The 27,552-nt window shown below is 38.1% G+C and overlaps 4 protein-coding genes across 6 annotated transcripts; 1 reads left to right on the top strand and 3 right to left on the bottom strand.

The window, feature by feature from the left end:
* Nucleotides 1–1,798: 1,798 nt before the first annotated feature.
* On the bottom strand, nt 1,799–4,768 carry LOC108219503 (serine/threonine-protein kinase PCRK1). Of its 3 annotated transcripts, none has more exons than XM_017392982.2 (5): nt 4,614–4,768; nt 3,423–3,828; nt 2,987–3,247; nt 2,619–2,741; nt 1,799–2,500 (listed from the first exon to the last, which is right to left on the bottom strand). In XM_017392982.2, the coding sequence occupies exons 2-5, from the start codon at nt 3,801–3,803 to the stop codon at nt 1,982–1,984; spliced, it is 1,284 nt and encodes a 427-aa protein (XP_017248471.1). In that variant the 5' UTR covers nt 3,804–3,828; nt 4,614–4,768; the 3' UTR covers nt 1,799–1,981. The 3 variants fall into 3 exon arrangements, with proteins under 3 accessions (XP_017248471.1, XP_017248472.1, XP_063947915.1); XM_017392983.2 differs by lacking the exon at nt 4,614–4,768 and adding an exon at nt 4,498–4,577; XM_064091845.1 differs by lacking the exon at nt 4,614–4,768 and adding an exon at nt 4,370–4,491.
* Nucleotides 4,769–6,657: 1,889 nt separating this feature from the next.
* LOC108219505 (nascent polypeptide-associated complex subunit beta) lies at nt 6,658–9,197 on the bottom strand. The gene is made up of 6 exons (XM_017392984.2): nt 9,046–9,197; nt 8,045–8,112; nt 7,781–7,929; nt 7,637–7,693; nt 7,084–7,122; nt 6,658–6,994 (listed from the first exon to the last, which is right to left on the bottom strand). Exons 2-6 carry the CDS (start codon nt 8,110–8,112, stop codon nt 6,813–6,815), a joined length of 495 nt encoding a protein of 164 aa, XP_017248473.1. The 5' UTR covers nt 9,046–9,197; the 3' UTR covers nt 6,658–6,812.
* A 1,610-nt stretch (nt 9,198–10,807) lies between these two features.
* Nucleotides 10,808–13,282, bottom strand: LOC108216030 (nascent polypeptide-associated complex subunit beta). Its single transcript, XM_017388685.2, has 6 exons — nt 13,147–13,282; nt 12,158–12,225; nt 11,895–12,043; nt 11,761–11,817; nt 11,209–11,247; nt 10,808–11,119 (listed from the first exon to the last, which is right to left on the bottom strand). The coding sequence occupies exons 2-6, from the start codon at nt 12,223–12,225 to the stop codon at nt 10,956–10,958; spliced, it is 477 nt and encodes a 158-aa protein (XP_017244174.1). The 5' UTR covers nt 13,147–13,282; the 3' UTR covers nt 10,808–10,955.
* A 4,906-nt stretch (nt 13,283–18,188) lies between these two features.
* Nucleotides 18,189–21,584, top strand: LOC108217176 (uncharacterized). Its single transcript, XM_017390020.2, has one exon. The coding sequence runs from the start codon at nt 18,189–18,191 to the stop codon at nt 21,582–21,584; it is 3,396 nt and encodes a 1,131-aa protein (XP_017245509.2).
* The last annotated feature ends 5,968 nt before the right edge of the window (nt 21,585–27,552 follow it).

Genomic DNA, 27,552 nt, shown 5'->3' on the forward strand with positions numbered 1-27,552 from the left:
GTGTAGAAAAATTTCCTAAAACATGGCCAAAGACTAATCATGCAAATAAAAATAAATTAATGCATAAAAATTAATTAATTATGTATTTATAATTATAATAAATAATAATGACCGATGTTAGGGGATGCATTCACCGATCTGATCGAACTTAATCCGACATTACTTTATTCAATACGAGAAATTGGAAAAATTTATGATCGTGAAACTACTTGCCCCGCTCCCGTCCCCATTGTGTAAGGAGTCATTTGTTAAATCTAGATAGCTGATTCTGGATGACCGGAAATTTAGATGATTAGTTAATATGATTTTCTGAATGAATCACGTTATTTGTTAACAATGATTTAAATTTATCTAGATGATGATAATTTTGAAATATGTTTTCGTAAATGATTAATGTCATATTTCTAGAAGCCTTCCTTCGCTCTTAATTTATATTTATTAATATAAAAATTTATTCTCTCATGTTCATCCATCATTTTTTTCTCTATTTTGTTCATATATTAGGAAAATAAAAAATAAAAAGGAGAGTTTAAAGAATATTGGTAGAATTGACATCTTAAAAATATAACATTTTTTTAATAACTATATATATTATATTATATTTGATGGCTAATTAGAAGATGCAATGGACAAAAAAAAAGAAATTAATAAAAATCAGTGATTTGCTATCAAAATGATCCGTATGGAAAAATGAACCATGCTAACTGAATCTGAATCCGGATAATTTAGATTTTGGGTCCGAAATCGGGAGTGGGGATTGCATTCATTGATTTCTGAACAATGGTCGATCCTTATATAATATTTGATAAAAAAAGAAAATATGATTTATTATATATTTAATTTAATATAATACGTGGTACATAATTGATCAAATTCAGAGTATTTAAGAAATAATATTATATTTTGAAAAAATTATACATATATTATGTAATAAAATTGTATAAATGATATGAAATAATATATACTTGAATTTATATATATAAAATTATTTTTATTTTATATAATTAACCGTTCGGTGCGTAGCACGGGTAAACGCTAGTTAATATTAATTGGAGGCTTAAGGTAGCAAGGTTTTATAAAAAATAATTTGTGAAATTTTTTTCGTATATCTAATAGTATTTTATGATCGGTTAGTAGTTAGATTCTTGCTATTAGTATGCATACGGTGAGACCTATTATATTTAGAGAAAACTTCAAAATTGTGGCCAAAGTTTACACTGATTTTCAAAATTGTAGCCAAAGTTTACACCGGTTTTCATGAATTCTGATTAAAAAAGTGGCATGATTCAGGAGGACTTAAGCGTGATCTTGAGGATACTCTTACCTGAGCTCTCAACCTATTTCTTAACCAAAATTGTCAGTGTATTGTGGAACATTTGATTCTTCAGAAACAAAAAAGTTGGTGAAAATAAGGTGGTTACAGCGGCTTTGGCTATGGACTGGAGTAGCAAGATGATCGCAGAATGGAATAAGTGCTAGAAACAATACAATGTCTAACATAACTCATGCTCCTAACAACCATAACAGAAATTACAAATGGAAGTTCTGAACTAGATGTCGATGCCTCAGTAGCCAACGGTGCCTCCTACAGAATCATAGAGGTACTCTTCTGTCGGAAAAGAAGACGAGATTTAGTGGAACAGTCTCTGTAGTTGAACCAGAAACATAGGAGTCAATGAAGTTTTTTTCCTAGAATTTGCAAATACAAGTTGGCCAAGAGTAAATTAGCTTGAGAATGTTGCATAGTGAAAAAGGCAGTGTTTATGAATGTACATATCTACAATTTACAGTTCTTAACTGTGTTAAAGTTTGCAAGAAAACCTGCGGTAAACATTCTTCAAAGCAAACATACAAGTGGTTTTGTCCAACTCCATTGCATAAAATAAAGTACAAAGTTTATCTCATTTGGCAACAAAGCTCTCTTACTACATATCTTTACCACCTAAACAGTTTGTTGTCTCCTCTTCTAAATGTGTACCAGTCAGACTGTCCTCACAAGCTTCGGCCTCCATGTCCGCCAGACCAGTGATTTGTTTTCTCCGACTATAGGATCCACAAATCTTCTCTTTAAGCCTTCTGTTAAGGATCTTTCAAGACTATGTTTAGGTATTATCAGTTTGACAGCAACTTGAGGAGTTTCAGTTTCAGTTGTATCCATAAGCAAGTTAATCATCTCCAAGACCTCACTCATTTTGGGACGTAGCTTTGGTTTACGGACCAAGCATCTGTTGGCTATTGCTGCCAGCCTTTGAGCAGACTTGATGGAATATTTGCCATTTAATCGAGGGTCTAAAATCAGTTGAAACTTCTTCATGTCGGTAAGGTGTGGCCTTACCCACTCCAAGAGCTTTTGCTCATTCTTTGGTCTGTTTGTATCCAAAGGTCGCCTACCTGTGATGAGTTCATACAAGAAGATGCCATAGCTCCACACATCGCTTTTGGCTGTGAGCCGTCCGGTCTGCATGTACTCAGGAGCTGCATATCCAACGGTTCCAACAACCTGGAACAAGATGATACTACTGTTTACAAATGAAGTGCAGGAATATTGCATTATGACTTGATTTGCAAAGCTAAAATCAAGGAATGGATTCTATCAAGTCAATGTGATTGATGCATACCGCTGTTGAGACATGACTCAAACCATCCGAAGGTCCCAGCCTCGCCAATCCAAAATCTGAAAGCTTTGCATTCCACTGCTCATCCAATAGAATATTTGAAGATTTGAAATCCCTGAAGATAATCTGCATATAACATGAAGCTTGTAAATAAACAATGAAAGCAATTATTCAACAATTTAAGAATGATAAATCGCAATTTAAGGTAAACAAAAAAAGAGCACTACTGTAGTTTATTTCTGGGCTACAATCAATTTCATACAAAATAACAAATTCCATTAAAAGATATTTCCTGAACTCTATCGAATTAGTTATCATGAAAATTATCTGCAGATTATAACTGCAGAATCAGATAGTTGTAAAAAAAGTACCTGGAAGTCCATCCCTTCATGCAGGTAAGCTAAACCGCGAGCAGCATCCTGGGCTATTTTCACTCTAGTTGCCCATGAGAGAGGGGTTCGAGATCGACTTGATAAATGATCAAGCACACTTCTGTTGGGCATATATTCATAGACTAGAAGACGTTCAATACCTCTCTCATCATCCTCAGCACTGTAGCCAACAAGTTTAACAAGATTTTGGTGTTCAACAATTCCGAGGACATTGACTTCAGTCACCCATTCTTTGTGCCCCTACAAAGAAAACATATGACTAAGATAAAATTTAAATGATTTTCATGAGACTGACATTGTTCAAGAAAGAAGCCACATACGATATCTATAAAACTACCATTCAATTTCAAGTATATGAAAGTTATTATTATATCATTATTCAAGATGATTTGTGTCATCTGCAGAAGAGACTTGCCTGCAATCCTCTTCTGCTGAGTTGTTTAACGGCAATGTCAATCTTTTTCTTCGAATTTTCTGCATCAGGTACCACACCTCTATATACACCTCCAAACCCTCCTTCTCCGAGCATGAGAGAACGGTTGAAATTCTTTGTGGCCACCTTGAGCTCAGAAACTGCATAGACTCTGAGAGAACTTGGCTTCTGCGACAAACTTGCAAATGACTTCCTACCATTGGATTCTACACTTGTATCTGAAAGATCAAGTGAATTAAACTCTGACCCTGATTTCTTAGCCCCTGGATCTGCTGAGACCGAGGTTGATGATGAGCGAACCGAAGACCTAATAGTCTTCTGTTCATCAGTTTTTTCTCCACTGGAACATGGGAAGCACTTCATAGCCACAAAGTACCAATTTTGACCACTGCATATGCAAATGAATGTCATTAATTATACTAACAACATCATATAGTCTTAGAATGCAATAAAATCCATATCATAAAAGTTAACAATTGAAAAACAAATAAATCTAAGATGAAGAACAAATATCAAAATATAAATTTAAGTTTCTGTCTTCAAAATTCACAAAAAGATGTTCAGTAATTTTACATAAAGCTAAATTTACATTGTCTAGCTATTTCTATGGAGCTTTATAAAACATTTAAACAACCATTTCAACAATATAAACCAAACCAGGCCTACTTACTCAGACCTTATATCGACTTCTAGGAACAGAAAGAAACAGATTGTTCGTGTAAACTCTTCCCCTCAACAATATACACTTATATATGCATCTGCAATTTTGCTAACAATCTTATATAAGCATCTTAAGTTATGAGTTAGAGTTACTACAGAAGCCTAATTGAAACACAACAATGTCCATTGCTATACACAGAAAGGTAGTACAACCAAAAACAATCACAAAATTTAATGAAAACAAATAAGAAGCAAGTAGCTAAATAGACCTTTTAGAACTTGTTTCTAAACTTCACCAAAAGATATTCAATAAACTTGCATGAACAAAGCTTTACAATAGCTAGCTACTCATAAGCATCATATCAAAATATTTGAACAAGAAACCATGACCATATACATTATCTAAGCATCAGCATTGATGAATTATTACAGAAGCCAAACTGAAACACAACAATGTTAAATATTGCTTGACATAAACAAGAAAACATAGAGAAAGGAGTAAAAAGTTGAGACCTTTATGAAGAAGGAAGCCACAAAGGTTGGAAGATGAAGTGGGAAATGGATATAAAGACAAAGAAAGCAAGAATTAATGAGTGAAACATGAAGTCCATGGCATGATCAGAAAAAGGAGGAAAGTCAATAGTATAGCTAAACAGCTGGAGTGTGCAGTTTACCAACTAGAAAACTCTGATGACAAGGAGATAAAGTATTTATTAGTGCCACCACAGAATCTTTCTTTTGTCCCTCGTTTTAGCTAAGCTAATTCTCCCCTCATTACCACCTCTTTTATTAGAACTAGATTATCTTCTGTCTTATTATCTTGTCTGTTCGAAATTACAAGAGGCTGTTGGACTCTAGGGTCCAGGTCTGTATAGCGCTTTTTAACCGCCGGACCGGGTCTTTTTCACGTCCAGTTCTTAAAAAGCTCTGACGTATTAAATTTTTGTTATAATTCTAGCCGCTGAATATTCATCCAAAGATCAGAAAACTGTATGTTGTTTAACCAGTCCCTGATATAGTGTAACTTGAGTTGAACTTCACTTATTAAAGATTTTGATGTAAAATAATACTCATTCCGTCCCACTAGATTCTTTACGTTACTTTTTTCACACGCATTTTAAGACACGCATTTTAAGACTCCTATAACATATATTTATATCATATGTATATGTTTTTAAAATCCTGAAAAAAAGGTTTGAAGTCTAAATTTTTATTCAAAAAACAATTTAAAAATACGTTATAAGACTTTACGAGAGTCTCAAAATACATTCAAGTGTACGTAAACTTACTGGCGAGACGGAAGGAGTATTTGAATTTTTTCGACATCTAAAATTTAACTATATCCATGTCTTAATTCTGGCTATTTTGGAATTCTGATTATGCTTGGGAACTAATTATGAACATCCAGGCGGGCTGATTAAAACTGCATGTATAATGTCGCAATCGATCCTTTTCGGATTAGAAGATGCTTACAAAAGTGAACTACAAGGTTTCAAGTCAAGTAGTAGTAGCCAAGTCCTCGTAATGAATGAGTGAAATGAAATGTTGACTTTAAGTCGTAACGCGGCAAACAATACAAGGCACCACGTTTTGGCGTGCCAAATTGCAGGTAATCTATAATAATCCTTTTCTGACAGGTGTTCAGCTCGGTGACAAATTTTTCACACTCGGATCTCCCGGGCCGGAAGGAGTAAGATTTGTGTTTACTTGGATGAAATGCAGGAAGAACGAATGAAATATGTATTTTACATTGGGATGATCAACACAATTGTCTATAATTTTAATTCCGTCAATCATTCTATTCAATTGTAACTATTTGAACTACAAATCAAATTTACATGCTTCGAAATATTCATTACACTTCTTCATCGTGTTTCCTTGCAATCTTCGTCATAGAAAATTTTAAATCCTCTTATATTTAATCACTATCAGCTCGTACTTTTTTCTTTGACGATAAAACTTCTTTAATAGTGAAGACAAGAAGTTACTGATTCCTAGGACAAAAACCATGCTCCAGTATAGACAAGGTTATTTCAAACCAGTCGCCAAAAAGGCATTTATATGCTAACCAGTCCAGCAAAGATTAACATTAACATACCGGATTAATTATGTGCATGACAGAGGCCCTTTAAACCAACATGAAGCAGTTCTGCACTTCACTGGAGCAAGTCCTTTAAATGAAATCTATAGCAGCAGAGACTGAGAACATTTGCATAGACTGTAACTCAAATAAGAGCAACATGTTTCAAACATCATGTAATCTATCTCGTTTAACCAGGCTAAAGCCAACAGTATCTTCCACGGTTGATCCTCTAAAAGGAACAGGTGCATATCTACCTTGCATAATATTGCAAACAAGATACAGAAGCAATGTGAAGACAAAATTAAAAACTGATCAACACCTGCTTACCACGAAGATGTAAACTTTGTCTTCTGCACTTTCAACATAAGATCTGTACAGCTGTCCCAGGTTCGGAAGAGTTGCATTTGATTATCTTAACTTTATGTGAGGGGTAAATGTGCAATGATTTGGCCAAAAAAAGGGGAAAATGTGCGATGAAAAAAAATAAATTTTCCATTAAACAACAAAAAAAAAAAAGCAGCATCAGTTTTTCAGTTTGTCAAAGACCAAATCTGCATTAGCTATGAGATGATGTAAACCACACCTCAAAACATATTAAAATATATGGATTGAATCGCTCATCCAAAACTCTATGAGGCCTGAGCAGGGGTCTCCTCTGCTGCAGCTTCAAAAGTCTCACCAGGAACAAGTTCTGGGACTTCATCATCATCGTCTCCTTGTACTGCTGCAGCACCAGCATCGGCACCTGCACCAGGTGCCTGCTTCTGGAACTGTTCAGCGAGTTTCCTTAAGTTATCCAAGTTATCTGGGCCTGGAAAACATATAAAGCACATTAGAATTCAATTCTACCAAAATTTAACACTACATGAGGCAGATATAATAATTATGAACAGCATATACCCAATTGATTGATGATTCCCGGAAGAATGTCTTGCAATTCTGACATAAAAACAAGAAATCCAGGGTTAATTTGGTTCTGAAAAATGACACTAAAATAAAGATAGATCATAGAAGAACATGGGCCATTAACCCGACTTCGAGCTAATTTGCTAAATTTTAGTCATCAGTGCTAAATAGCATATATGTAATATTAGAATAACACGTTGTGCTATATATGTAGTATGGTTAAACGACCCAGCCCAAATTTTATCAACCATAGATTTAGCTAATTTTGGTATTGTTCAAACTTAGCATAACAAAACAATCTGAAGGATTACTCATATAAAGCCCCTTCAGTATCAATTACACACTGCTCTTGAACCCTATATGATTGGTTATTTAGACCCTGGAACAACTTGTAAGGCAGATGCCATAACATCCAAATTTACCTTCTCAGGTGTTCAACATTATATACTAGGCAAAAATGCACACACCACTATGATCAACTTCTAAAGCTGTAAAGGTGGATTAGACCATCAAATTGATGATATTATAAGAAATTAAGAAGGCATACTCTTTGTTTGTGGAGAGCCACTAACAACCCAAGTGTTGGCAGCAATAGAGGCTTGAACTGAAACAAGAATATAAAAATTATTGAGCAATAAACCCAGGAGGAAAAAGAAAACTAATTGACATTGTTTACTTCTGTATTCAATACCTTTCGGACTAACAAACTGGATAACTACATCATCCTTAAATATGTTAACTTCCTCAATTGCTGGAATTGCATTAACTCCTATTCTCTTTAGGGTGCTCTGCAGTCTTTTATCGTCTGTGGTGGCTGTCTTGTGAATTGCCTTCTTCTTTCTGTGGTCAATAGTTCCAAACAATGTAATTAAATTATTAGTTATTCATCATGGACGATTTTACATGTTTCAAAGAATAATATGGGAAATTCAAACTAAAGTTCAGTTAAAATTACCTCCTCACACTGCCTTTTCCACCAGTGCGCACTGCACCAGCCATTTTCATTAGCTTTTCCCTATTCATCTGTCACAAAAAAGTCCAAAATTATATCAATAAAAATAAATAGAAACTGTAGCACAAATTAACCAAGAAATTAGTAGCATACCCAGAAGTTAAATTAACTTTAATAAATAATTGCTCATATGATTAGTTGCATATCTTTACAAGTAGTAGTAAATACAATCATACAGACATCACCGGAAAAAACCCACAAAAAGCTTTACTCTATAATCAAAAACAAAAAATTTATGCAACCAGCTAACTGAAAAATATAATATAAAGATACGATCTTCCTATTCTACATAAACTTAAACATACAGCTACAATCATTAGATCTTAAGAATACAATTTTCATAGCCGAAAAAGCAATCAACACAAGAATCACAAACAAAATGGTTCCACTCCTGCTAGAAAATTCCAACCAACTCCCAATTAGCTTTAATACACTAGAAACACATTTGCTAGCACCTTTGCACATCTATTAAGCAGTCATTAAAAATTATCAATTTCACAAAAAATGTCACCTTATTCAACAAACATAAACAATCATTACCACTTAAAAATCCAATCTTTCATTACAAAAAAACAACCACCACAAAAACTGTAACATAAAATCAAAAAACAATACTACTTGTAAATTTTGTTACAGCACCCAGCTCCAACTTAAGCTTAATTCCACATAACAACATCAACTTTAACAAATTAACCAAATCACCATTACTCAATTAATTCTCAAGAACCAAAAAAACCCCACAAATTCTTAAATCATAAATCACCAAGCAAACCACTTTCACCAATAAAAATCACAAAAATGCAATAAAAACAAGAACCCATCAAGAAAGACTCAGATCTGATATACCAACAAAGCTGAAACACCAGTTCAACACAAACACTAAAAAACCAAACATAAAAAGAAGCATACATATACTATTTATGTAAGAAAAAGTGAGCAAGTACCTTAAGGAAATTGAGAGTAGAAATCAAGTGCAGACTTTTGGATAACCCAGTAAAACCCTAAAGCTCAGGTGAGTAGTCTACACATACAGCTGCTGCTGCTATACATGATATGATATCATTATATGAGGGCATTTTAGGAACTGGGGTGCAGTTTTCCAAACCCAAATACGTGATGGACTTGTCGATCAAGCCCAATACTTATGGCCCGGTTTCGAGAAGTATACTCACTAAAAGCCATCACCATCTGGTGCTTCTCACTTTGCTCTAAATTTGTTTCTATTTTTTATATTATTACGAGCTACTAAATTATATACTTGACTTTTAATATTTAAAAAGTTCGGATCAACCCTTTCAAAAAAAAAAATTCGAATAAACTCGTAAAATTTATCAAACATGTTTGGTTGAACCTGTGTGGTTGTTGGAATTTAAGCTCGTTAACAAATCAAGTCGAACTTCTTACCAAATCAGGTCAAGTTTCTTAACCACCAATTTAGTTTATTTACGATTCCGAAATCCATCACACTCTTATCTTAAGTTTATAAGCAAACAAATAACAAGTATTATCTATTAATTAATACTATCGTTTTGCATTAATTAATTGATTAAGAGATTGTGACACTAAAATTAACATATAATTGAATAAAAAAAATGTTTTTATTCAATCTTTATTACGAGCAATATAGACACAGTGGTGATTTTGGATAACAGGTCGTGTTCGTATCGCTTCAAATCGATTTCAGGTCAAGCTAAAATCACCTAAAATTAACTGAAAATTGAAGTTTTTAAAAAATAAAATTCTAATTTTAAGTCATTTCGGGTCAATCACGTGATTTTCAGATCATTTTCGAGTTTTATCTCGGGTCAATCACGTGATTTTCAGGTCATTTTCGAATTTTATCTCAGTAAATCGAGGTACAGATTTGGTAGGGTTCGGATCAAATTTTGGGTCGTGTCTAATATATAAACAGCCCCGTTGGCATGGGAAGAAAGAGCTTTAAGATCCCCTGTTTTCTAGTTTCTGTAGTCTGTTCCATTCAAACCTCCAATAGATGGGAATTATCTTTTTCACCAAGCAATTGTTATGAAAGACAAACTGAAATCAGAATATGCATGTATCATATAGATTATAGAGCCACAACATTCTAAAACTAGAACACAAGTAGTTAAAGATTCATTGGAAAGACACCATGCTCCAGTATAGACAAGGTATTTCCCAACTGTCCCCAAGAAGGGATTTATATGCAACCAATCCAGCAAAGATTAAATCAAGTCATTAATATGGATTAATATTGTGCAAGACAGAAGCTGTTTAAACCAACATAGAGCAGTTCCGCTCTTACAGAAGCTGTCTAAACCAACATGGGGCAGTTCCGCAGTTGACTGCCGATATTTTCCTAGCGAGTCCTTTAGAGGAAATCTATGCAGAAGAGACTGAGAATATTTGCATAGGCTGTAACTCGAACAAAAGCAACATGTTTCAAACATCATGTAATCATATCTCGTTTAACCAGGCTAAAAAGCCAACAGGTGTATATCGCCCTCGCAAACCAGATTCAGAAGCAATGTAAAGACAAATATTAAAAAATTGATCAACACCTCTTTACCACGAAGATGTACACTGGCATCTTCTGCACTCTCAACATAAGATCTGTACAGCTGTCCTAGGTTCGGAAGTGTTGCATTCTAATATCTTGACTTTATGTGGGGGGGAAATGTGCACTGATTTAGCAAAAAAAGAAAAAAAGAAAAGGAAAATGTGCAATGAAAAAAAATAAATTTTCCATTAAACAAAACAGAGAAGCATCAGTTCTTCAGTATGTCAAAGACCAAGTCCGCATTAGCTATGAGATGATGTAAACCACACCTCAGAACATATTAAAATATATGGAATGAATCACTCATCCAAAACTCTATGAGGCCTGAGCAGGGGTCTCTTCTGCTGCAGCTTCAAAAGTCTCACCAGGAACAAGTTCTGGGACTTCATCATCATCGTCTCCTTGTACTGCTGCTGCACCAGGTGCCTGCTTCTGGAACTGTTCAGCGAGTTTCCTCAAATTGTCCAAGTTATCTGGCCCTGGTAGATATATAAAGCACATTAGAATTCAATTCTACCACAATTTAACACACTATGAAGCAGATATAAATATTATGAACAGCACAAACCCAATTGATTGATGATTCCCGGAAGAATGTCTTGCAATTCTGACAGACAGACAAGAAATCCAGGGTTAATTTGGTTGTGAACAATGACACTAAAACAAGATTTCGGGCCGTTTGCTAAATTGTAATCATCAGTGCTAAATGGCATATATGTAATATTAGAATCACACATTCTGCTATATATGTAATATGGTTAAACAACTTAGCCCAAATATTATCAACTATAGACTCAGCTAGTTTTGGTATTGTTCCAACTTAACAAAACCATCTGAAGGATGAGTCATTTAAATCCCCTTCTGTATCAATAACACACTGCTCATAAACCCTATATGATTACCAAATTATATAGACCATGGAACGACTTGTAAGACAGATGTCACATCAACGGACTCTGAGCACAGGTGCATGTACAGAACATTTAAATTTACCTTCTCAAGTGTTCAACATTATATACTAGGCAAATATGCACACACCACTATGATCAACTTCTAAAGCTGTAAAGGTGGATTAGACCATCAAAATTGATAAAATATATAAAAAATTAAGAAGGCATACTCTTTGTTTGTGGAGAACCGCTAACAACCCAAGTGTTGGCAGCAATAGAGGCTTGAACTGAAACAAGAATATAAAAATTATTGCACAATAAACCCATCAGAAAAATAAACAAAATGACATTTTTTGCTTCTGACCTTTAGGACTAACAAACTGGATAACTACATCATCCTTGAATATGTTAACTTCCTCAATTGCTGGAATTGCATTAACCCCTATTCTCTTCAGGGTACTCTGCAGTCTTTTATCGTCTGTGGTGGCTGTCTTGTGAATTGCCTTCTTCTTTCTGTGGTCAATAGTTCCAAAAATGTAATTAAATTATTAGTGATTCATTGTGGACAATTTTACATGTGTCAAAGTACAATATGGGCAATTCAAACTAAATTTCAGTTAAAATTACCTCCTCACACTGCCTTTTCCACCAGTGCGCACTGCACCAGCCATTTTCATTAGCTTTTCCCTATTCATCTACAATATAGAAGTCCAAACTTATATCAATAAAAATTTAAAGAGAACTGTAGCACAAATTAACCAGAAACCAGTAGCATACCCAGAAGTGACCTAGTAGCATATGAAGAAATTGTTCATATGATTAGTTGCATATCTTTACAAGTAAAAGTAAATACAATCATACAGACATTACCAAAAAAAACCCACAAAAGCTTTACTCTAGAATCAAAACTAAAAAATTTATGCGACCAGCTAACTGAAAAATATATAAATCTTTCTGTTCTACATAAACTTAAACATACTGCTACAATCATTAGATCTTAAAAACACAATTTTATAACCAAAAAAGCAATCAACACAATAATCACAAACAAAAATGGTTCTACTCCTGCTAGAAAATTCCAACCAACTCCAAATTAGCTTTAATACACTAGAAACACATTTGCTAGCACCTTTGCACATCTATTAAGCAGTCACTCAAAATTACCAATTTCATAAAAAATGTCACCTTATTCAACAAACATAAACAATCATTACCACTTAAAAACCCAATCTTTGATTACAAAAAAGCAACCACCACAAAAACTGCAACATAAAATTAAAAAACAAGACTTTTTGTAAAATCTCTTACCGCAGCCAACTCCAACTTAAGCTTGATTCCCCATAAAAACAGCAACTTTAACAAATTAACCAAATAACCATTCCTCAATTAATTCTCAAGAAACAAAAAAACCCCACAAATTCTTAAATCATAAATCATCAAGCAAACCACTTTCACCCATAAAATTCACAAAAATAAATAAAAACAAGAACCCAACAAGAAAGACTCAGATCTGATATACCAACAAAGCTGATACACCTGTTCAACACAAACACCAAAAAACCAAACATAAACAGAAGCATACATATAATATTTATGTAAGAAAAGTGAGCAAGAACCTTGGGGAGATTGAGAGTAGAAGTGACGTGCAGACTTTTGGATAACCCAGTAAAACCCTAAAGCTCAGGTGTGTAGTCTACACAGACAGCTGCTATACATTTTATCATTATATATAAGGGCATTTTAGGAACTGGGGCGCAGTTTTACAAACCCAATAACCTGATGGACTTGTCGATCAAGCCCAATACTTATGGCCCGGTTTAGAGAAAACATCACTATCTAGGCCGTGGATTTGTTCCGAGTAAAGTGCACTTTGGGTACTCCTACTTTAAACTATTTGTAATATTGTAGTTCAAAATCGAGCACTTGCAATATCATTTTTTGTATTTTATTACACTTTGTTGTATTCCGTTAATATGAGTTTACTCCGTTAGTAATCTAAGAAGTAAATTGCACTTTGTGTACTCACACTTTACTCATAAACATCACTTGCAATACTCTAGTTGAAAAACTACACCAAAGTGCGAGTACACAAAATGCACTTTATGTAAAGTGTGGGTACACAAAATGCACCTTACTCTCTAAATTATTAACGGAGTTAACCCAAATTAACGGAATGCAAAAAAATGTAATGAAATACAAAAATTGATATTGCAAGTGCTCGATTTGAAATTACAATATTGCAAGTGGTGTCTTGAGTAAAGTGCGAGTACAAAAGTGCACTTTACTCTTCTATTTTTTATATGGGTCTTTCTAGACACACACTAACAACTACTTTTTGTTGATGTGAGGGATTTTTACTGGTCATGATTTATGCATACGCATGCGGTCATGATTATTAATAAGTTTTAGCCAATAGAAGTACTCCACTTATTCAAAAAGTGGTTGTTAGTGTGTGTCCAAAAAATCCGTTTTTATATTACTACAAGCTACTAAATTATATACATGACTTTTGGTATTAATTCCAGTTTCTGTAATTATAATTTTAATTATATAAGACAAATTTGATATTAAAGATATATATTTGTGTTAAAATTTTGTATGAGAGATAGTGTTTTGTGTTAATTAAGAGTGTGAATTTTACAGTAGAACACGTTTTCGGTAACTTAGTTTTTAAGTATAGTTATAAAAAATGCAAATGGGTGAATTAATTTACCTTTATTTTTATGATTGATGAAAAATTATGATCTATTTAATTTATTAAAATAATAAAGTAAAAGTTAATGACTTTTTTTTTTAAATTTAAAAGTTAATGACTTGTTTGGATGTTTTGTATATTTTAAAAATAAATATATGGTAGGCTTATTATATAAATTTATGTACAGACACTTTTTGTAAAAATAAAATTATTTCAGATCTTTTGATTTCATTTTTAATATTTGACTAAATTTTATAAACAGGGACAAATAACTGACAGAATTCAATTTTTATTCCAAAACAGAAACCTTTAATCTTTACTTCTTTCGAAAAATACTGATAATCCTCTTCAGTGCAGCTGCTCTTATTATGCATTGCAAGATCACATAGAGACACCGTTTCTTCGAATTCAGCATCATCATCATCAGCCTTCTTCGAGTCTGTTCCTTGTCACGAATTTTTAATACTGGACATCATGCTGCCGCCTTGAGGATAAAATCAACTGGTTCAAAATTTGATTGTGTAATGACAAGAGACACAAAGAAGGGTGTGAAATATATAGGTAATGAAACTGACAGATGTGAAGTGAAAAGGACTAGTCCTGTGACTTGAGTTGCAGTAGCCAACTCCTCCGGAGCAGAATCACCAGCCTTAAACTTGCGTACGCGTCTCGGGAACACAACAAGCTTAGCCTTATAAGTCTTCAGCCTTTGTACATTTGTCTGCAAGCCCTCGAGGGAGTTGGCTACTGCAACTCAAGTCACAGGCTCATACATGCCTATTGCACGTGAGAAACCAGATGCGGAGCTTGTCAAGGTTACTCAAGAGATGAAGTCATTCAAGGCCTATTCCAAACTTCGTGCAGAGAGGACGAATGAGCGTCATCTTGGGGGTAGATTCAAGAGAGCTGCAGAGGCCGACACAGAAGAGAAGAACAAGTAGAGTGTTCTACTGTTCCAGTTACATGTTTCGTCTTCTCACATTATGAATTTCATCAACCGACTTGCTTAAATAAAAAAATTAAAAAAACTCTCAGTTTTCACTTTTTTAATCTATGATTATTTTTACAAGCTTTGTACCTCAATTTAGAATTTTTATCATATTTTCATTCATATTTAGCAATCAAGTAAAATGGGCAGTACATTTGGATGAAATTATAGGCTGCCAGCCTGCTAAGATAATTTCTGTATGGGAAAAGCCATGATGTTTAGAAGTGAAGTCTGGTGATGTAATCAACCTTAAATCTCTCTGTAAAATCTTGAATCAATTGTTCATGTATTATGAGAGAACCAGAGGTGTAGAGGTAGAACATATTACTGTAACTTTCTGTAAATTTGCTACTCAGAGTTGTTGATAACGAGTTTATCTAAAACTCTAACGTGCTAGAGAAAAGCCCCAAATCGATCTTAAGTTATATTTCAACACTCTGCCAGCCGATAAATACTTTTGTGTCGGTATTATATCGTGAAATTATTGGGGATGACGAATAGTCGAATTTGAGAGCTCCATAAATCTCGGTCGAATTTGAGACCTACACACTTAGATAAAGACCTCAAATGGATCTTATCATACTATATTTTAACAGAGTTTCCAAGATCTGCTGCAGTAGTGCAGCTGCAATTTGATGATAATGCTAGTTCTGTTGTATTATTATAAATCAAAGACTTGATTGACAAGTGCTGCGCATGTCTTGACTAGTAGCTTAACTTCTACTGATAACAAAGAAAGGAGTATAAGATTTTTCTTCCAAGTAAACAGTATTTCATTAATAATAGTAGCTGCAAGTGAAGAGAATATGCATGACTTGTTCTACTCGAAGATATTCTAGAATTGTTGGACAGGGGAGTAACAAGGGGGCATGATAGCCAGGCTGAAGACCCGACTGACCTCCTCGTAAATCAACTGCAGCACGTAATTCTGATTACATGAAAGATCTAAAATTAGAATTTTCATCTCACTTTTATGTTTAATTAGAGCGTATGTTTATTCACCTGTAACAAGCAGCGGGCACAGTATAAAATCAGAAAATCGCAGTTCACTAACGAAAAAAAAGAATAGGAATTAATACAGGACCTGGTGAAGAAAAAACCAGTCAAACTAAATTAGCTACTACAAAGATGAGGCGGTGCAGAAATATGGTGGTTCCGCCCCTGCTATATACAGAACAACCATTTTCCTACGAGCCAACGTATATTTAATGAACGGAGAATGCATAAATTGAACACCAAATCATGATGCCACAATTTTCTACGAGCCAACGTATATTTAATGAATCGGGGACTGCATAAATTGGCCCCCAAAACATGATGCAACATTAACCGCCCTCCAGAACCCTTTCTTAACCCGTGGATGATGAACAACTTTCTTATCATTACCGCGATCCGTCTGGAATAACGTGGAAGGACCATGCTGATTCTGCCGGTTCCTAATATCAACCAAGATCTCCTTCTCTGTTTGAGTCTTGGGAGGCAAGCCAAGCAAAATAAGCAACAATTTGGTATGCCTTTTCGAGCCACTACTCCCTATCGAATCATACTTCACAAGCTTTCGTCTCCCTGAGTGTTCCTTTTCCGCCTTTTGTTTTCCCTGGTTCGACATCACTTTCCCTCCAAACACGACCTTTTCGGGCGAATACGAGGCTATAGACTTGGTATTACTCTCAAGATCAGTAAAAAACTCGAAAAAATCCTCCTCTTCTTTCGAAAAATACTGATAATCATCCTCTGTGCAGCTGCTCTTGTTCTGCATTGCAAGATCACACAGAGAAACCGTTTCTTCGAATTCAACATCACCATCATCAGCCTTCTCCGAGTCTGGTCCTTGTCGCGAGTTTTCGGTACTAGACATCATGCTGCAGGCTTGAGGATAAAATCAAGTGGTTCGAAATTTGATTGTGTAATGGCAAGAGACAAAGATGGACATGAAATATATAGGTAATGAAGCTGAGAGATGTGTGTTCTGTTCACGTTAAACTTAAGTGAAATGAAAAGGCTAGATAGGTATGTGTAGGAGAGATTTTTTGGGCAATTCTAGAAGAAAATGAACTTTCTGTACGTGAATGGTAAGTTTAGATAGTTTAGCTTAAGGTCTTGCGACCAAAGTAAATAACACTATTTGTTAGAACCTTCTTTGTGAGATGTTTGAAATTACTGGTTCGATATCTTAAACAAATTTAAAGTTATGTATAGATTCATAAGCAGGTATAGATTGATGACGTGTATTTAGTAACGATTTTCTTGGATCTTTTAAATTTATTATATATTTCGAGACTCAGGATCGGGCATACAGTAGTATAATAGTATAAGATGATAAATCTGTTTCCAGATTAGTTAAAGTTCAACATTTCTCGAATATTATTACACTTTATATTCTCGTTTAATTAAACCCTCTCCATGTATACAAACAAAAAAAAAACACGCATAAAAAGGTATGTATGGTTCAAAGTAATCGGGAGTATGATTACAGATGACCAAGCAGGAGGTAAGTGGTCGAATTGCACACGATACGACTTATTCAAACTAAATTCGAAGAAAACAAAATTCAAAGAAACGAGAGGACCGTGATTCTGCAACTCACATTTCAACTCCGAGAAGTGACCGTGACAGATGCGAGGAAAACTCTCACTCGTCTTTCTTTTCACTTTGTTTTTTCCCTCTCTCAAACCTGTTGGGTCACAGGCCCAGAAGACACAAAGCCCACAAACCCTCAGACCAGGAAAAGGCCCAAGGTGACAAGCCCAGGAAAGAAGCACGTGGAAAGCACAGCCTAAGCTGCCTAGCGACTATAAATAAGGAAGAAAGGGAACAAAGCAGAGGGGGGGCATTTTTAGAGTTCGGCCTCCGCCTTGTGTAGAAACAGATCTAAATGAGGGTTTAGACCCCCGTTGGATCAACATTTGGCGCTAGAAGGAGCTCTAATCAGCCAGCTAATTAGTCTAAAAAACTCAAACACCGCAGATCTAAAGATGGAAGAGGGACCTAGCAGGTCAAGGAAAAACACAGATCTAAAAACTACGGACACTCGCATAATTCTCTCACCTGTGATTCAGTCACAGCGAACTCTAGAACCTCGATGTTTATTCGAGGACGATGAAGATGACTTGCAGATGGTGGATGTGCTACCAGCGCACTCCGAGCCGGTTGGAACCTACCGGAAGCGAGCCGCGAAGATGATGGTGACAACACCACAAGGGAAGCGAGTCCTCACTAGCGACGCCAGGCTCCATCTGGAGAAAATCAAAGCTCAGAAAAAGGCTCAACAGCAGCTGATCCCTCTCACTATCGAAGAGGAGGTCAGAAGCCTGGACAATAGGAGGAGACTCCTTGAGGCGAAGCTAAGGCAAAAGCAAGAAATAGACCGATTGGAGGCAGCACTGGGAATCCGCAAAGAAATAGAACCCTCGGCGGAATACCAGACCGAGGACCACGATCCTTCATGGAGACCTTCTGCCAACAGCAAACAATCTTATCGAGAAGATTCTGAGGGGTCTTACAGCTCTAGACGACACAAACGAAGGTCAACTCATGAAAACAGAGAGGACGAAGACTCAGAGACCTCTGATGCAAAGAGCCAAAAGAGCTCAGACATGGACAGATTCCGAGAAGAATTCGCACTAATGAAGGAACAACTAAAATCTCAACCAAGAGGGTTTGACTTTCCATCAGGAAATCCCTTATCAATCGACATCGAGAATGCCAAAATTGACAGGAACATTAAAATCCCATCTGTAGAACTGTTCGATGGATCCACGGACCCATCAGATTTCCTCAATATGTTTGATGGACGAATGTCCTTCTGCGGCCACTCTGAGGTGGCAAGATGCCGTTTCTTCGGCACATGTCTCAAGGGGACAGCTCTCACATGGTACAACAACCTGCCCCCACGGTCCATTGACTCATGGATCACTATGAAAAACAAGTTCAGAGCTAGGTTCTCTATCAACAAAAGAGGGGGAAAGATCACCGCCTCATTAATGACCGTAAGACAACGGTCCTCAGAACCGATACGTGATTTCTTGGACCGATTTAGAACTGAAATGGCAAACATCCCTAACTTGGTCGAGGAGTTGGCGGTCAATTATTTGGCAGCAGGAATTGACAAGACAAGGCATGGGCAGTTGTTGGAAGAGTTCTTTGAAAAAAGTCCTCGGACCATAGAGGCGGCAATGGATATCTTTGAGCGCAGATTAACACTTCAGGAAGCAGTGGGTAGCATACAAATCACGTCACCACGATCCAAACGATGGGACAAGAATTCTTCCCCAAAGGGACAATGGTCCAGGGGATTAGGACAAGAAAAGGGAAAAACTGAAGCAGGCAAGCAGACCGATATCCAAAAAAGGTCCGCGGTCCAGGAGCCTCATCAGTCTAACAGGCCTTGGCCCCCTCGCCCTCCGCGAGAAGAAAGACAGTTCTCCAAACTAAACATGGATATTGCCACAATCCTAGCAATCATGAAGGCAGACCCTAACTACAAACCGCCTAGACCAATGAATCCAAACAGACCCCCTAGCTCGAAGTATTGCGATTATCACGAGGACACAGGCCATCTAACAGAAAAGTGCTTTCAACTCAAACACGCAATAGAAAATAAAATTCAGAGTGGAGAATTTTCTCACCTCGTCCAAAGGGAGGACCCAACCAGTGAGGGCAACAAGAGCTCAGACAGATTGATCGATGTCATTTCAGGAGGATACATTCCTAAGGGCCTCCCAGACCAGAACAATATGGTCTTCCAGGTGGAAACAAAAAGACAAAGGAAGGGCCCATCACTTGTCATATCCTTTTCAGACAACGACTACACAGATGGCATAGAGCGGTCTCATCATGACGCCTTAGTAATTACAGTTAAAATGGGAACCAACACAGTCAAAAAAGTCTTAATCGACAATGGAAGTTCTGTAGATGTTTTGTTCCATGGAGCGTTTTCAAGAATGGATGTTGGAGACCGAAAACTGGGTGATGCAAGACATTCCCCCTTGTATGGATTCACAGGCAATGAGGTAAAGGTCCTGGGTATCATCGATCTACCGGTCCTTTTCGGATCTCCCCCGCAACAAGTATGGCACATTGTGAAATCTCATGTTGTTAGTGCTTCATGTAGCTACAATGCAATTCTAGGCAGAACCACACTATCAGCTCTAAAAGCAATAACTTCAATACCTCACCTAAAGATGAAATTCCCAACAGAGTTTGGGGTAGGAGAAGTCAAAGGAGACCAAAAGGCCTCGAAGCAATGTTATGACAACAATATAACGCCTAGATACAGGACAACAAAAAGTGCCAGTGAAACAGTGAACCAAATACGAGATGAGCCAATGGAGGAAGAAATCAAAATAGAAGAGAAAGAAGCAGTGGACGTTCCTCGTGAATCGGTCTGCCAACCAATCGGTCCAACAGAACAATTTGAGCTGGACCCATCAAACCCAGGGAAGCTTATCACCATTGGATCAGGATTGGACCCCTTGGTTAAAGAAGAACTGATAACTCTCATCAGGGAATACGCGGACATCTTTGCTTGGTCACCAAAAGATATGCCCGGTATTCCAGAAGCAATAGCCCTCCACAAACTCAATATCAGTCCCACATACAAGCCAGTCCGGCAAAAGAAAAGAATATTTTCCCCCGAAAAACAGTCGGCCATAGATGCCGAACTAGACAGACTCCTAGAAGCAGGATTCATTAAGGAGGTCCAATTTCCCACTTGGATCGCCAACACCGTTTTAGTCAAAAAGAGTAACGGCAAATGGCGAATGTGCATCGATTATTCTGATCTTAATCGAGCTTGCCCAAAGGACTTCTATCCTCTGCCCAATATAGACCAATTGATCGACGCCACTTCGGGTCATGAACTGTTATCCTTCATGGACGCTTTTTCAGGGTATAACCAGATCAAAATGGCCCCAGAGGACCAAAACAGTACAGCCTTCATCACCCATAGGGGAATTTTTGCATATAAGGTAGTCCCATTCGGTCTCTTAAATGCAGGAGCTACATTTCAACGAACCATGGATACAATCTTTGCTTCACAAGTGGGAAGAAACATGCAGATATATGTAGACGATATGATAGTTAAATCCTTGAAAGCAAATGAACATTCGAAGGACCTAAGAGAAACATTCACTCGCATAAGAGAACATTCAATGAGACTCAATCCCACTAAATGCTCCTTCGGTCTAGCAGGAGGAAAGTTCTTGGGATTCCTCCTAACCCAAAGAGGGATAGAGGCAGATCCAGCTCAAATCTCAGCTATCAAAGAAATGCCAGCACCAAAAACAATCAAAGAACTCCAAACACTCACGGGTTGTGTGGCGGCCTTAAGACGGTTCATACCACAATCCTCAAAAAGGATGAGGCAATAAAAGTGGCAGCCAAATCAAACAAATTCTCATGGAACAAGGACTGCGAGGAAAGCTTTAACAATATTAAAGACTTCCTACAAAGTCCTCCGATCCTAACAAAAGCACTACCCTGTGAGCCATTAAAACTATACCTATCAGCAACAGATTCAACAGTCGCAGCGGTCCTGATTAAAGAAGTTGGGAATGAGCAAAAAGCAGTCTATTACATCAGCCATATGCTTAAGGATGCTGAGACTCGATACACTCAAATCGAAAAGCTTATCTTCGCTCTAATCGTGGCAAGTCGTAAGCTAAGGCAATATTTTCAAGGGCGACAAATCTCAGTAATGACTAATCAGCCACTAAGGAGAATCCTCCATAAACCAGACATGTCAGGGCGATTGGCCTCATGGACCATTGAGCTGAGTCAGTTCAACCTAGAATATCTGCCACGAAACACCGTCAAATCACAAGCCCTTTCAGATTTCATGGCAGAATGCAACTTTGCAACCAGCCAAACCAACCCCCAAGCTCAAGCATTCAATGATAAAACTTGAATTCTATTCACGGATGGATCATCCACATCCTCCACAAGCGGAGCAGGAGTCATTCTTACAAGCCCCGAGGGGTTCAAGGTCCAACAGGCCATTCGCTTCAAATTTTCGGCAACAAACAATGAATCAGAATATGAGGCACTAATCGCTGGTCTCAAACTTGCACAACATCTGGAAGTCAAGGTCATCGAAATTTTCAGCGACTCCCAGTTGGTGGTCAATCAGATCATAGGACAATACAAAGCTGCCAATGAAAGAATGAAGGCCTATCTCCGGAAAACCAACGATCTGCTGAAAACATTTGTCTCATGGACCATTAGGAGCATCGACCGTTCATCGAACCAATGGGCCGATGCCCTATCCAAACTCATCTCAACATCCAACGAAAGAATCACAGACCCGGTCTATTTCAGAGAACTGGAACAGGCTTCTATAACAGAAGTAGAAATTTTTTGCATAGAGCAAGAAGAGGATGACTGGCGCCGTCCCATCATGCAATTCATCAAAGGAGAACTCATATGTGAAAACAAGAACGAAGAACATAAAATAGCCTTCAAGGCAAGAAATTATTGTATCAACAATGATCAGTTGTACCGAAGGGCCCTGGCAGAACCACTTTTGAAATGCGTTGGACCAAAGGAGGCAGAAGTCGCCACGATAGAAATTCACTCAGGCATTTGCGGAGAACACACAGCCGGAAAGAACATGGCCTTGAAGTTGATAAGACACGGAGTCTTCTGGCCAACTATGAGAAAAGATTGCGAAGAGTTCTCCAAGAAGTGCGGACCATGCCAGTTATATGGATCAATGAACCATAGGCCCGCGGTCCAGTTCACTCCAGTCCAAGCACCATGCCCATTCTTCATGTGGGGAATGGACCTAGTAGGCCCATTACCCAAATGCACAGGTCAGAAACAATTCATAATCGTGGCCATAGACTATAGCACAAAGTGGGTGGAGGCCAAGGCTTTAGCACGAATCAGAGAAGTGGAAGTGGTACAGTTTTTTATGGAGTACATTGTCTTCAGATTCGGAGTCCCAAGGATCGTAGTCACAGACAATGGGTCTCAATTCACAGGAAAAGTGTTCGAAGAGGCATTAGAGCAACTCAAAGTCAACCACCTTAAAGCATCAGTCGCCTACCCACAGGCCAATGGGCAGGTGGAGATCACAAACAAGGCAATTTTACAGGGGATCAAGAAACGGCTCTTGGACACAAAAACAAATTGGGTCGACGAACTGCCCAATGTTCTCTGGAGCCATAGGACCACTCCAAGGGGCCCAACTGGTGAAACACCCTTCAGAATGGCTTACGGCACGGAGGCGGTCCTCCCAGTTGAAATAAGCATGGGATCTCCAAGGATTGAAAACTTCTCAATCGAAACATCTGAAGAAGGGCTTAAATTAAACAATGATCTCATGGAAGAGGTCAGGGACCAAGCACAACTTCGAAATACCCAGTATCAACAAAAAGTAGCCAGCTACTACAATTCAAAGGTCAAGACAAGGCACTTCCAGGTCAATGACTGGGTCCTCAGAGAATCATCCGTGTCAATACCAACCAAACAAAGCAAATTGTCCAGCCCATGGGAAGGTCCCTACAAAGTTACTCAGATAGTCCGTCCAGGGACCTATCGCCTCGCCTATCCGGACGGTTCTCCGGTCCTCAACACTTGGAACGCTATTCACCTCAAGCGCTACTATCAATAGGAAAAGGCGCTGCTATATCTTTGTCATTACCTAAGTTCGTAGGAACATCGTTTCTGTCTAAAAAATTACTTCTTATGATCCAACTGCGCGCATCTATATGCACCTTTTGTATTAAAATTCTCAAGGATCTATAAAAATTAGCTTTATTTTGTCGAAATCATTACAAAAACATCTGATTAATCTTGATTTAAAAACATCATGCATATTTTGGGTACACATCCTTCCTTCATATAAGACTTTCATCTTTAATCCATCAAAATTCATGGATTTACGAACCACAATTCATTTAAGTTGTTTATTTAAATTTTTTATGTACAATAGATGCATAGACACAACTACAAGTCCAAAGAAGCAAAGCACAACAACACAACAACTTCAAACAACAAGGACCTACGACAAAGCATGCCGCAATTAAGTACACAAGCTAAAAACAAAAAGCAGTAAGGACTGCGAAACAAAGAACAACAAAGAGCACCGGACTTGACTCAACAACAAAATACAGAAGGACCAAAGTCAAAACCCACAGACATCGAAGTAGTACATACGCCCAAAAGAGAGCAAAAAAATCAGCCAGACATTCTACACAAATATGCAGCAAAAAGATAATCAATTCGCCTCAGAAGGGCCAGCAAACACAAAGTTTAACAAAGTAGCAGCAAAATAAATCAAGTCTCGGAGCAACCAACAAACTTAAGGAGAAAGTTAAGATCAAAGCAGATAAACAGTAAAAGCAACATAGGCCTATAGGGCATTCCCCAGGCAAAGATAAAATCAGAAATCAAAAGGACTTAAGCATCCTTCTCCACAGCACGGTTGGAGGAAGCAGCCCCATCTCTCTCGCGGGCAAGATCCTCACAATACGCACCAAAGGAATGGTCATTCATGGCATACCCATTCCTATTGGCACGATCCCAGCAGGCCTGGTAACCCTCCTCAAAAGACTTCAAATTTTCTTCACGACTCAGACGCAGCTCCTCACGAACAGACTCCAAATCGGTTTCAATGCGACCAACCTCGTCAACATGGTCCTTACGAGCCTTCGCAAGGGAAGCATTCAAACCAGCTTCTATCTTTTGATAGGACAGAACAAGAGCCGAAAGGGCTTTCTTGTCAGTAGCAAGAACACCATTTCGCTCCTTCAAGGAGGTCATCATCTTCCCCAGATCAGACTTCTCTTTCTCTAGAGAATAAGCCCGAGTAGTAACTTCTTCAACAGATTTCTTGGCATCTGCCACCTCTTTGCGAAGCTGCGTCACCTCTACACTATCCTCACCATGCTCCACCAGCGTAAGAACCCTATTAAAACCTTGAAGAAGCTGCAAATACAAAATTATCAGCGTAAACACAACTCAGACGACACAATCATCAAACAAACTTGCAAAGGAAAAATAAGAATACCTTGTCCAAATGTCCCTTGAAATCTTTCAAAAATTCCTTCTTTGAGGAAGAGCTTATCCCCAACAGACTCTCGACATCGGCAGCACGATCCAGGGCTGTCTTGAGAGAGCCACCACCAGAAGAGGTCGTCGCGCCCTTAGCCTTCTTGTTATGATGAGGACGAGGAGGGGCTCCATCCTTTCGAAGACGCTTTCTCGCCTTGTCACGAGTCACAACCCCAGTCGCCCCCTTACCCTCACTCGGTCCTTCACCAACAACATCCACGTCCAATTCAATGACTCGAGAAGTCTCTTCCGCTCCAGTTTCTACAGCACCACCAGATGAACGAACAACCAAAGAAGAAGCCCCCTTTTGGGCTAACATAGCCATAACAGCTTCACTAGGCATGGTTGGATGACGTCGCAACAAAGCAGTTAATCGCTTTCCAGCCACTGCGACAAATAAAGAAAAAATCAAAGAGTCAAAAATCTGTTAAACCAGAACAACAACAAGAAAGAGGACAACAAGTTTAAAGAAAATAAATCTTACAACAACGTTCAGACAAGAAAGTAGCATTAGCAAAATTATTAACAGTATACAATTCAGTAGCCCCATGAAACTCAGACAAAAAGGAGGAAGAAAAGGAGTGAGGCATATCACTCAGAGCCATCATGTGATCTCGAGGAACCAAGGACCAAGGCTTCATCTTCGCAAATTCTCCGCCCTCTAAATACGCCCATTTGTCTTGCCAACCAGAATTAGACAATGGAACCCTAACCAAACGAGAACGCCCAGACTTCTTGTCTAGATACACCTGGCCCCCAATGCTTTTAACCCGAAAGATAGCGAATAAAAGCTCCAAAGAGGGCATAACCTTATAATCTCGGCAACGGGCAATCAGGCCCATCACTTGGGCAAAACTGTTTGGCGACAATTGAGCAAACCCACACCCAAGCGCCTCAAACAAAAGAGGGAGAAAGGGATGCATGGGGATGCGCAAACCAAAAGTGAAGAAGATAGAGGGTACAGCCTGCCAGCCCGGCCGCGGCGAAACCCAGATGCGATCCTCAGGGGAAGGGAAGTGACAGATGTAAGTATCCCCAAAATCGACACACTTCCGCAGTTGATCAGCCTCAGGGGAACCCGGAACGACGCTACTCACCCTATTCAGACAAGGTCGTGAAGAGAACAACTCTATAGCACTAAGGGCGTAACCACCAGAGGGGCCATCATCCTCAATCCCCACGTCATCACTAACATCCAAAAGATCAATCTTTTCCAACAACTCAAGACCGCCGCCAGACGACCCACCAGAATGTTCAAGACCATCTGTCCTATCACTGAGAGTTTCGGAAGAGGAAGACAGAGCAACAACAAACTTCCGCCGAGACATCACAATACCATGCTACAAACAAAAGAAAAAGGAGAAAACAAGACGACACACGGAAGACTACAACTACGAAACAACAACAAAGGGAAAAGAAAGAAGGAGGAAAAAAGAAGAGAGAAATACCTAGAGTCCCGAGAGGCACAGCTTAAAAGAAGAAGGAGAAGAGAGGCTATAATCTTTAATAGGGAAAGGGAAAAGATGGAGACTAATGACAAGACGGATCACGAAAAAAGACTCGCCTTCCCGAGGAAAGGACACGGCTCCCTAACACTCAAACAAAAACCCCATCTTTCAAAATTCAAAACAATAAAAAAAAAAAGAAAAGAGAGAGAAAAGAAAAAAGACGGCACAGGAAAATTACATCTGTATGTGCAACAGGAAAAGAAAGTAAAAATGGGCTCGCACATCTAAAGATCCGCCACATTATTTCGGGGGGGCAAATGTTGGGCCACAGGCCCAAAAGACACAAAGCCCACAAACCCTCAGACCAGGAAAAGGCCCAAGGTGACAAGCCCAGGAAAGAAGCACGTGGAAAGCACAGCCTAAGCTGCCTAGCGACTATAAATAAGGAAGAAAGGGAACAAAGCAGAGGGGGGGCATTTTTAGAGTTCGGCCTCCGCCTTGTGTAGAAACAGATCTAAATGAGGGTTTAGACCCCCGTTGGATCAACAAAACCCTAGCCTCTATTAAAGATTTTCGAAGAGGCTTCCATCGGTTTTCACCAGTGAAAAACCTCAATTTCCATTTCCATTTCTTGTTTGAAATCTTGTTTTCTTTTTAATAAGTTCCCAATTTATTTGGGTTTTGTTAGTCTCTCTTTCTTGTGAGAGTCGGTTTTTGTTGTGGTGTGTTTTGATGTTCTCCATGACCGAGGTTATAGATCGGCATGATTTTCATGAGTTTGATTCAGGTTTGAAGGTTATTATGGAATCGCATCCATGGTCGATTGTTCAGAACA

This window comes from Daucus carota, chromosome 4, assembly GCF_001625215.2.
Source record: "Daucus carota subsp. sativus chromosome 4, DH1 v3.0, whole genome shotgun sequence".
Classification (NCBI taxonomy): domain Eukaryota; kingdom Viridiplantae; phylum Streptophyta; class Magnoliopsida; order Apiales; family Apiaceae; genus Daucus; species Daucus carota.

Coding starts and splice junctions, on each gene's coding strand:
- LOC108219503 (XM_017392982.2), bottom strand. CDS start 3,803: ATGAAGTGCTTCCCATGTTCCAGTGGAGAAAAAACTGATGAACAGAAG. Junction 2,742..2,986: donor ATGAAGGGATGGACTTCCAG/GTACTTTTTTTA, acceptor TGTTATATGCAG/ATTATCTTCAGGGATTTCAA. Junction 2,501..2,618: donor TGAGTCATGTCTCAACAGCG/GTATGCATCAAT, acceptor ATCTTGTTCCAG/GTTGTTGGAACCGTTGGATA.
- LOC108219505 (XM_017392984.2), bottom strand. CDS start 8,112: ATGAATAGGGAAAAGCTAATGAAAATGGCTGGTGCAGTGCGCACTGGT. Junction 7,123..7,636: donor TGGCTCTCCACAAACAAAGA/GTATGCCTTCTT, acceptor TTTTTATGTCAG/AATTGCAAGACATTCTTCCG. Junction 6,995..7,083: donor GGGAATCATCAATCAATTGG/GTATATGCTGTT, acceptor TATGTTTTCCAG/GCCCAGATAACTTGGATAAC.
- LOC108216030 (XM_017388685.2), bottom strand. CDS start 12,225: ATGAATAGGGAAAAGCTAATGAAAATGGCTGGTGCAGTGCGCACTGGT. Junction 11,818..11,894: donor CCAGTTTGTTAGTCCTAAAG/GTCAGAAGCAAA, acceptor TTCTTGTTTCAG/TTCAAGCCTCTATTGCTGCC. Junction 11,120..11,208: donor GGGAATCATCAATCAATTGG/GTTTGTGCTGTT, acceptor TATATCTACCAG/GGCCAGATAACTTGGACAAT.
- LOC108217176 (XM_017390020.2), top strand. CDS start 18,189: ATGGAAGAGGGACCTAGCAGGTCAAGGAAAAACACAGATCTAAAAACT.